This window comes from Clarias gariepinus, chromosome 9 (assembly GCF_024256425.1).
Source record: "Clarias gariepinus isolate MV-2021 ecotype Netherlands chromosome 9, CGAR_prim_01v2, whole genome shotgun sequence".
Classification (NCBI taxonomy): Eukaryota; Metazoa; Chordata; class Actinopteri; order Siluriformes; family Clariidae; genus Clarias; species Clarias gariepinus.
In genome coordinates, this window is record NC_071108.1 from 31,936,793 (window position 1) to 31,948,235 (window position 11,443).

At 37.1% G+C, this 11,443-nt stretch overlaps 1 protein-coding gene across 1 annotated transcript; it reads right to left on the minus strand.

The window, feature by feature from the left end:
- Positions 1-1,703: 1,703 nt before the first annotated feature.
- Positions 1,704-6,212, minus strand: dusp2 (dual specificity phosphatase 2). The gene is made up of 4 exons (XM_053504983.1): positions 5,495-6,212; positions 3,845-3,975; positions 3,068-3,287; positions 1,704-2,805 (listed from the first exon to the last, which is right to left on the minus strand). Exons 1-4 carry the CDS (start codon positions 5,892-5,894, stop codon positions 2,519-2,521), a joined length of 1,038 nt encoding a protein of 345 aa, XP_053360958.1. The 5' UTR covers positions 5,895-6,212; the 3' UTR covers positions 1,704-2,518.
- Between the last annotated feature and the right edge of the window lie 5,231 nt (positions 6,213-11,443).

Below are 11,443 nucleotides of genomic sequence, written 5' to 3' on the forward strand. Positions count from 1 at the left end.
GGTTTACAGAGAATGATGCGAAAGAGAGAAAGTATCCACTGGGCGAAAAAATGCCTCGTTGATGCCACAGGTCAGAGAAGAATAGCAAGAATGACTCAAGTAATATCTCGTTACAACCCAGGTATGCCGAAGAGCATCTCTAAATGCGCAACCTTGAAGCAAATGTGCTACAGCAGCAGAAGACCACACCAGAGGCCACTCCTGTCAGCTATAAACAGGAAACTGAAGCTACATTTAGCATGAGCTCACCATGAAAAACGTTGCCTGGTCTGATGAGTCTCAATTTCTGCAGTGACATTCAGATGGGTCAGAGTAGCCTAACTCATACTATTTAATAGCAATTATCTTTTTTTTTTTTTGTTGGTGCAAATTAAATCAATTGTCGTTGGTCTTTCGGCTGCTTCCAGCAATGGGTCGCTACAGCAGACAATCCGGTCCGCACACAAGCTTGGCACAGGTTTTACGCCTGACACAACCTCCCATTTTATCTGGGCTTGGGACAGGCACTTCATCCAGTTGTTGGGTAATTAACCCCGGGCCTTTCACATGGAAGGCGAAACACCTACCACTGAGCCACCGTCAGACACAAAACCGTTAGTCTGAAAGATTTTAAGTTGGTGGAACTTTAAGGTGACGGTTACTGTTACTTAGGTACTTACAGATGCTTAAAATATCACGTTTGTTCAGCAAACTCGAAAAGTGTCATTTCTACAAACTCATAAATACCAAAAAAAAGTTTTAAATACTCATCAAGGTCTATTCATTTAAACTAACTGTAATTATTTAAGTTACCAGTACTCAATATGTTTAATTACTTTGAGCATTAGGGTTTACAGTGCAACTGGGTAATCATGTGATGTCAATATGGACCAAAATCCCAAAGGAATGTTTCAACACCTTCTTGGAATGAATTGATGCCAAGAAACATTTTGGCAGCTCTGAAGGCAAAAGTTGGTCCAAACCAGCACTATAAAGGTGTACCGATGAGAGAGTCTACAGTATATACTGGATAACTAAGTAATAATAATAATAAAAAAAAACACTTTTAATTTGCATTGTGACAAAATCTTTTAATGAATAACTGGATACTTCAGCTTATACATTACATAGTCAATAATATTAACAATTAATAATAAATTATTTACAAATAAAGTGCAGTGTTTAAATTATTGACAGTATTTACAGCATGGGACACTATATATATATATATATATATATATATATATATATATTCATAAATTATATGTAAAATTCTTCATAACCACTTGTGAATCAGTAACATTAAATAGAAAAATATATTATTAAATATATATAAAAAAATATCGGTTGGAAATCTGGGATCACAATTCTTTGGTCACTCCCTGAGTTAGATTGATTTGCAAATAAACCAAGCATGGTCCAATCTCAGTGAATGATGCAATATAAGGCGGAGATGGATGATCTTCAGGTGAAGAACGAAGAAGATGGCAACCATGCGGAGATCTTGACTAGTTTGTAGTGGCCTGGAAAACTGCTAATATCAGTGAGATAGCTAAATAGCTCTAAAGTTTTTCAAAATCCAAATCCAGAACTTTGTAGTTCTGTATAGAACTGTACTGGAGGTTTGGGGGCGCTCTGTTAAATCACCATCACCGCCATGAAAGACCTTGTTTATCTACAAAGCAAGGTTTTTTTTAAAAAAAAATTTTATTACACCATAAATCTTTAAAAGAGTTAATAACGTTGTTATTTCTATCACAGAAGATGGTGTGCCAAAGGTTTCTCAGGTTGTTACATGATGTTGAGCTGAGGGGTGAGAACACAATGGCCACATAATCAATGTGACAACTTATAAGAAGATATTTAAACACTGTTTTGTCCACCCAGGATTGGGGTGTATATATAAATATTTTTCAGCCATTATTGATTCAGTCATTATATTATTAATATCCAATTTGCAATCCAATCATATCACTGATCACAAGTATCATAAGCACCTCTAAAACACTAACCATGTACCTCTGGGGACATCCTTATGGACCATGGCTAGTAATAAAGTTTTGTCTGGACTGGTTTCTCAATATTGTCATGTATTATATTGTAGTGATATGATATTTTTGCCATATCACTCAAGTCTACCTAGAGATAAATATTTTCCCAAACGTTGGCGTTCACCTTACTGAAAGTTTCTGCCAACCTAATATTTAAGCAAAAGCTTTATTCATCTTCATATGCATTAGTATTATGTGCTGATGAGTTTGATGGTTATGAATATAGTAATAAATCGTGTTCTCAGATGGTATTTCTAAAAAATACACACAATAAAATAGTGCAGAGTCTAGTGCAGGTGGTTCCTTAGTGCACTAAATAAATAAATAAATACACATTGTTTTGGCTCACAGAGTGGATTATCCTGTGAATAAATGTGTATGATGGATTGTAAACCAAAAAAAAAAGAAAGAAAAGAAATCAAAGCCACATGTCACAGTATGAAGAGTCCCAGTTATTGTACTGTGGCCTCTTTGGAGCACCATAAAATTCATGAAAGGTCTGTGTTGTCTGAGCAGAGGTACTGAAACGTGGTGGCGCCGTTCTTTGTGTCTAGAACCGTGTAAGGGCACAGAACGTCCGTCTCGAACTGCAGGAGCTGACCCATGAAAGCCAGGTTTGGGGAAATGACTTGTCGCCTGCGCTTCACAAACTCGAAGGCCTCGTTCAGGCGCACGCGGCGGGCGTGGATCAGATACGCCAAGCAGATGGTGGCGGAGCGAGAGATGCCAGCTTGGCAGTGGACCAGAACTCGACCACCGCTTTCCTTGACCGAATCTGGAAACAGGTGGCGAAAACGGTTATAGTTTTATCGAAAATTACGATGAAAACCTCAGTAAGATTACACAATTGAGTGCAAAGGTTTTGACACCCCAAGAATAGGGCTCCTTCAACATCATAAATATATTTTTTATAGTCTTTTATTTATTTATTAATTTTTACTGTTGATATTAATTTTCCCAAAAGCTAAATAAAAACAGAAACTGTGAGTAAAAAAAAAAAAAAGAATAGGATGTAAAATCATAAAACTGTAGTTTACCGATGAAGTGGATGGCCTGAGGGAAAAGCACCCGGATATCCGCTGCCATGCTGTCCTCCACCCTCAGGGTCATGTAGTTCAGTTCGTTTTCGAACAGATTCGGGCAGGAGGAAGAGACGTTAAGGACGGCCGTGATGCCGCAGCGCTGCAGAAGTTCCCTCTGAGACGAGTGATGCGCACTGCCCAGGAACAGAAAGGGCAAGATCTCTACAGGACCACCCTGCAAACCAACAACACACATACAGCATGAGATGTTTTATTTATTTATTTATTTATTTTTGGATATTGGATAGATAAATGTTCAAAACATTCCAAATTCTATAAAAATGCAAACAAGAAACAAAATTGGACGCCATTTTTAATATGAATATGCAAACTGGAAACCCTACAACTTTTTACTGGTGCTACGTTTACTGCGTTTACATAAAGAAAGCTGATTGCCTGTTTTTATGCCATTATACGATAAAACAACAAGATGTTTAATACTAAACTTTTTTTTTGCATTAAAACTTCAGTTTCATTTTATTTTATAAGTCCTTAATAATAAATTATAAATCAGTCATTTGGTTAATTAATAATTGGCTTCTATTTTTTTTTCTAGGCAAATTGTAAATCTGACCACATTTTGTCTTTCTTAAACCTAAAAAGGGGCTTAAAATGTGGTCACTTACAACAAAAATTTTAATGTAATACTCGATACTTTCCTTTTTCCTGTTTTTTTTTCTTTTATAGTTATAATTATTATAAATCATATTAAAAATGAATGTTTTTTTGTACCTGGTCATAAAGAGGTGTCGTTCTGCCGGAGACTCTCGGCTCGGATTCGCTCAGCGTTGCCTGATTTCCACAAACACCTGGTGCACTGATACACAGCTCAGGGTAGAGCGCTACAAAGCCATCGAATCCACCTGTTGGTAAATAAATTCACAAATATTAATGCATTTATAATGAGGAAACACAAGTTATGTATGACAATACAAACTTTACAATAAAGTGTTCTTTTTATTGTTTTTTTACAGAGTAAACTCATGATCGGATGATTTTTTTTCTGTTACAGAATATTTTATCATCACTGCTGAATGATGGATCAACACCACTCTGGAATATTTTGACCAAACTAAAACATTATGCCACTTTCATATCCGTAAAGTACATCTGCTTTTGGCTCTGCTGTCGTTCTCTAACACCTTGTTTACTTTTCGGAGTTGAGCAACTGTGTGTATTTACAGTCCATATTAACTGAAAGAGAAACCGTTGCCCATTTTATTTTACTTTCACTACTTAAATACATTTACCATACATGCATTATTAAGGATGTTTTTTATTATTTAATTTAATTTGCCCTCAGATTAAAGCAGTAGGTGATATATCAGTACTGCAAAGTTTAATATTGAGCGTAATCAGTATATTGTACAGTTGTAATACAATATTACTGACAGATTTGACTAAACAACAGTGATAAAAAGCAGAATTAATCAGCTATGAATTGTGTTGGTTTCTTTGTTAATCCGAAAACATTACTGATGTCGAGACCAATAAGTTTAACTGAAGTTAGATACTGGTATAAACTTAGATGCCAGGTTTACTGTTGATATTTTGCAATGTTGAAAGACAGTTCTAAGAGGGATATGGAAATGCCAAATTGTTTTATTTTGGACAAAGAAATTGGAACATTATGAGTAAACATCAATATATTTAGATTTCACTATCACAATTTCACCATCAAGGGTTTAAATTTTTTTAAATAAAGTGTAATATGATTAAAATTTTTATGTTTTGTAAAAAAAAAAAAAAAGGATAATGGTGATTAAACAATAACATGCCCTCTTAAGTGATAAGTGTAATAATAAATGTATTGTTTGTATTAATATGTATTATTGTTTGTTAACATGTATTAATAAGCTAGCAATATTAAATGTAGATTTTGATTGTTGTCCTTGTGGACCTTGCGGTCGATTAATACAGTATATAATATGGCTCATAAACACATGTATATGAATTTACACATTAACATGCACTCTTAACTTAGAATAAAGCACAATAAAGCTTAATAATAAAATAATAATATAATAATAATAAATGTTTTGTTTTTATATGTATCAATAAACTAGCTATATTTAATGTGATTTTAATTGTTAGCTTGTGGTTGATTAAGATATAATATGACTCGTTAATAGATTTATATTGTGTTAAACATTACCCTACACTTAACCAACAATGATGCATAATAATAATAATAATAATAATAATAATAATAATAAATGTATTGCTTTTCCTTATATTCATAAACTATCTGTATGTAATGCAGATTCCGAATGTTACCTTGTGGTTCATTAATATATAATATGACTTTATAAACACATTTAAATAATTGATTATTATGAAATATATTGTATTATATATATTAACTATATGACCGATAGTTACCTTGCAGGAAGCAGATTCGCGATGCACCTGCGTGCACCTCTCTCTGGAGCGCGCGCAGCAGCAGCGCGGCCAGGCTCTCGCGCTCGAGCTCCCCGAGCGCGCGGCTCTTCTCGTCCAGCACCACGATGCTACTGAAGTCGCCGCTGCGCACGCGCGCCGGCAGAGACCGGTCGGCCAGCAGGCAGTCGAGGCGCGCGCCGGACTCCGTGCCCCGGCTGCACCTGCGCCGCAAGAGCGAGTTCCACGCGGCGTTGTGCGCGCGGCAGATGTGCGCGCGCGAGAAGGCCAGGAACGGCCGGCAGTCCAGCAGCAGCAGGCGCGAGCCGCTGCTCTCCGGGGTCACGAGCATCTGCACGAGCTCTTCGCTTGAGATCTCTACCGGCTCTCCGATAACTCCCATTATATTATGATTATTGATATCAACCAAATGAATTATTATAGGTGTAAAAAATTTATATATATATATATTCCCAATGAATATTTTTCCGCAATTTTATTTTATTGAATGTTGCTAAAATTACTAGGTTGTAATAAATAAATACATACAAAAAAATAATCTAAGCAATTGACATATAAAGTACATAAACTAATAGCCTCCTTAAAAACAGGCTATTAACGGACTGTTGTTGTTTTTTTTCTTCTTCGGTTATTGCGTTAAATAAACCCTCTGCGCTGATTTCATCATGTTATGTCGCTTTTTTAAAAACTTCAGCAGCTGTGTCTGTTATTCTCTAACAGAGGAGGCGGAAGTGCCGAGCTGTTATTTGTACCGCTGCAGCACCGCCCTCTTTTCCGTGTAAGGAAGCGACGTCACGGGCGGAAACGCCATATATGGGCTCTCGGCTTGCACCGGGGCTCCATGTATGGAACTTAGACGTTGACACGTGACCCTCCCTCCACTAGTTCCCACAGGCATTTAGGCGGGCTCTCCCGGGTTGCCCTCAGGGTTTTTCGTGTGCTTTTTAAACTTGTGACGTTTTGCTGCAACGACACCACACACACACACACGCACACACAGGAATGAAAGTTGTAAGAAAATCCCTGGATCATATATGATTCATTGTGTCTGAAGTTTGTGAAACACAAACAACTATAGGTCATGCTTCTGTGTGTGTGTGTGTGTGTGTGTGTGTGTGCCCGTGTGTGGGCGGGCACAATGTATTATGCAGAGACTTTCCATCCAGGTGCAAAAACATGAGGGCTAAATATAAAAGGGCACAATAGAAGAAAAACAAAACAAAAGAAAAGGAAATAATAAGAGCAATGGGATTATGATGAGATCAGTTTTAATGACATCATAAAATATTAAATTAAAAAAAACTTGCAAATAAGTGTAAATCATGAATAATGAAATTGTGAATGATGAAATAAGCCACACAAAGGTAAAAACAATCAGCTGAATGAATCATCACCTCACTCGTTAACTTCAAGGTTGAAAATGACCTCCAGAGTTTACAAAACAGTTGTAACACACACACCACACACACACACACACACAGACAAACCTGTACTTGAACCAAACACCAGGTCAGTACAGGATGTTTGTGAGGAAAAAAGAGTTAATTGCGAGCTGTTAACATGACTGCAATTAAACGTTTAGATGACATTATGTTTCACATTTACAACCTTTCCACAGACGAGGAATACCGTAAAGCTAAACCACTGTTAAAGGGAGTCTAGTACGTCAGGAACAGCAAACACAAGTGAAAGCGTCTTCAAATAAATGAAATAAGTGCGTACGGAAGTGCTAGGTCTTAACTCATCTCCATAATCCAGCCAGTGACTCAGCTCTTCAGACAGCCAGGGGAAGTTCATTCCAAGTCAGGGGAAGTTCAAACTAAGATGCCTAGCCAGAAACTGTTGGCTAATCTCTGCAGTAATATCTGAGGTCACGCTGATGATTTAACATGCGGTCTCCAGCTGTGTCCTGGCTCAGCAAAACTCCACAAAATGTCATGATAACAAAATGACTCTCCAAAAAAAGCAAAGGTTTCTATCATTAAGTATCCATCATCATCATGCCACAGTTTGCCTCACTACAGAATTCTCGAATGTGGTAAGTAAAAAGGTTAACATGCCATTTCTAATATGTAATCTTTTTGTAGTAAAAATGAACAGATTTACAATTATGACATTTGGCAGACACCGTTATCCAGAGCAACTTACATAAGGGCCTTGATGACTCAAATAGTTATGGCTCTGGGTTTCTGATTGGAAGGTCAGGGGTTCAAGCCCAGCACTGTAAAGTTGCAACTGTTGAGCGCTTGAACAGGCCCCTTAAAAAAACAAAAACAAAAAGACATTTTATTATTTGTCACATGTACCTTACAGCACAGTGAAATTATTTTTCCGCATATGCCAGTTAGGAAGCTGGGTTCAGAGCACAGGGGCAGCCAGGTTACAGTAGAGCAGATATGGTTAAGGGCCTTGCTCAAGGGCTCAACAGTGGCAACTTGGCGGTGCTGGGGCTCAAACCCCCAACCTTCTGATCAGTAACCCAGTAACTCACAGTCTTGACTGTTTGAACCACTTCTGACCCAAACATCTGTGCCTGCTTTGAGCCAGATATAAACCATCGACCCTATCTGCTCCAGGGGAGCTGTATCCTGACCGACAATGTACTCTGACAGCTAACTGAGAAAAAAATAATATAAAATTTTTTTTAATAATAATCTGCCTCTCTTCTTACCCTGATGCACCCATCACTCTCGAACAGGGTAAATCTAGATTCATCAGACCATCATGATGGTTTTTTCCCCAATGCTCCACAGTCCATTCTTTATGCTCCGTAGCAAATTGATACTTTTTTCAGATTAGCCTCAGAGGTTTTGCTAATGCTACACACCTGTTTAGTCCCAAACCCATTCATTCCTTTTACATTGTGAGTGTGGAATTGCACTTAGTTTCACTCTTAAACATAGTTGTGACTTTTACTGTTGTTTTCTTTTTTCTTCTTAATTTTATTCAAGTCCATCAAGCTTAATCGGGATGTTTTTTAGAACATATTTCTTCCTTAAAGATGATGGGTAACCGCTTTCCTTACAAGGTTTAATAATGCGTTAAGTACAGTCCTTAACCCAATTTGAGTAGTTTCAGCAGTCTTCATAGTTGTTTTCTTTTCTTGAAGCAGGCCATTAATCTGACCCTTCTGAAACACGGAGGGTCATGACCATGAATCATGACTCATCAAAGTAACATCTTTGCCGCAACCACAGGATATGTTTAAGAAATAAGCAGCTACTTATTGCACCAGTTAGGGTTACATAACTTGCTCCCAGCTGAACCACATTAATCACTGCAGTAATCTAGTAATATACATCTAAGTTAAGTATTAGGCTGATGTATGGATAACGAGCTCTTTCTGTTTCACTTCATTTCTTTACCCTAACAGATGCAGGATTTGTCCAGGTTTTCACTTCAGTTCTTCAGTTCCCTTTCTCACATATTCTTATTTGGTAATATCCGCCAGGTTGAACTTTCCTGAATCCCGTTTTCACAGAGATGTAGCTTGGTAATTCACACCTGAGATTACTCAGAAACTGTAAAAATGGCACGTTTGTGCTGAAAGATGAGAGGAAATGTGAATTGGTGGCCGTAAGAGGTGTAAGAAAGGAAATGAGTGTTACAGTAAACGTGTGAGGAACTACATCTGGATGAAAGATGGGTAATTTGAACTGATGGGTAATCACTGCTCATAAACACCCCTAGATTGCAAACACCATCATCTCTGGTTCCATCATCACCAGTTCCTCATTATTTACTGTAACGTGAGGGTTGCATCATGCCTTCATGGTCCACAAGACAGGTCCAAGTTGTGCTCAAATTTTTAAAAAATCAATAATATGCACTAAAACTTATCAACATACTAGACATAGATTAGACATGTTTATATTTTAACATCAGTGTACAATATGACAGCACGGTGGCGCAGCGGTTAGCACTGTCGCTCTGCTCCTTCTTTGATTTCCGCCTCGGCCATGTTGTGCATGGAGTTTGCATGTTCTCCCTGTGGCTTGATGGGTTTCCTCCAGGGGATCCGGTTTCCTCCCACAGTCCAAAGACATGCAGATTAGACTGATTGGTGTTCCCAAATTACCCGCAGTGTGTCAACTTTGACTAGAGGTCCTATCACGGCCATATAATGGGAATAAATACAATAGTAATCATCATTGGCCTCCATGGACCCTAGTTGGACTACAGAGGTTCCATGAGTGGACAATATGTAATAGGGATTATGCTGAATTATTAGATAAAATGGTAAATGTTTTATTTAAAATAATAAAAGGTATTACATTTTTAATCTTACATTTTAGACTTGACAATGTTGATTATGTTCTGGCTAATTTGAAAGTAAATAAGTTTTATTCTTCAGAGTTATGACATGATCAAACAGTAGCAGAAATGTGTCATGTACTGTAGATATAAAACATTAGACAATTGATTTAAAAATTAACAGTTAATTGAAAAATTATAGCAACAAATTTGCTGTTTAAATGTTTACTTTCCACAGCACATTATTATCCCAAAATGAAAAATGTACAGTAGAATTCAGTGTTAAATTACGTGGTTGCCAGTACTATCAAAGATCTCCAAACTCCACAGCTATTTTGTGTGTAATAGATTTACAATTACCGTTTAGCAAAGTTAATCTTATAACCGCTGTGCAAAACTGAAGAAGCATATGAAAATGTCTTGGCTGATTAACTCTTTGCACTAAAGGGGAAAAATGATTGAACCTTTCAGTTCTTCTTCCTCTCTGCTTTATATTTGGCTTCAAAACCACCTGAAGCTAAGATATTATGGGTCACATGAGTTGTAAGAAACACACTGAGGTCATTCTGAGGCTGTGACGTGCGCAAGCATGGTAAGCATGTGAGGGTAGAGAGCACAAAGTGATGATTATCCCACACTGCGGGGAGGCAGAAACCTGACGCTGCTTCGACGAGCTGTTACACTTTCGTTTGTGATAACACACTAAATCATCGGGGCGAAGCCTCAATGCTTTAATTACAATCCCGGAAATCACATCTGCTTTCTGCATTAAAAAGGGGGCAAAACAAAACAAAAAGTGCGTTCTTTAAAGAAAGAGGAGGAGGACAAGAAGGAGGAGGAAGAGGTGGAGGAGGCGGCGGAGGAGGAGGATCCTCCCACGGAGTAATCTTTTCCCCTAATCCCATCTGTGAGATACAGCTGAGCTCAGCGTCAGACACACTCATTCACTCCCTCCTTCAGCATGTGATTTCCCTTAAACTCTCAGTTTGCTGAAAACCTGATGCTCACCTACTGTGACAGTGATTAAAAAATAAGATGATGACTAAGGTGACGATGATGACAATGATGATGATGATGATCACGATGATGATTTAGTGACTGGGAAGTACAGAAATGAACCTTATTTACCAAGTGTATACAGTAGTATGTAAACACACAAGCAGTACTAATCTTTTCTATTGTAGACAAGCAAAAACAAAAAACAAATAAAGATTACATTTTTGAGCATTTGTTATTTTCTTTATAACAGATGTCTCAAAATAGGTAATGTTTATTTATTTAAAAAAAAAAACAATAACATCGCCAGTGACATTAAAAACATAAATACAGTATTCACTTTATTTATTTTATAAATACTTATAATGTTTTTATGTTAATTTGTTATATTTAAGTGAAAGCACATACTGTATATATAATGTGCCAAACTTTCACTCAATTAAAAGTGCAAAGTGTAAAGGCGATGTGTGCAATGGTACAGTTGATACTTGAGGTAATAAATGCAACAGAATAGTTAATCTTGAGGAAATCAAATGCACAAAAGTATTTAAATAAATGTAATAAATACAAAAAGTAATCACCCACCAAGAGAAACTCCCACTGTGCAATTGTAATATCATAATTACTGAAGAGGTTTACATAAAAAATGTATTTGAATTTTGATGTCAGATTTTAGAAAAA

Excerpts from the sequence above, each read along its gene's own strand:
- dusp2 (XM_053504983.1), bottom strand. The coding sequence starts at position 5,894 with ATGGGAGTTATCGGAGAGCCGGTAGAGATCTCAAGCGAAGAGCTCGTG. Across the intron at positions 3,288-3,844 it reads CGACACCTCTTTATGACCAG|GGTGGTCCTGTAGAGATCTT; the intron begins GTACAAAAAAAC and ends GTTGGTTTGCAG. Across the intron at positions 2,806-3,067 it reads TCAGGCCATCCACTTCATCG|ATTCGGTCAAGGAAAGCGGT; the intron begins GTAAACTACAGT and ends ACCTGTTTCCAG.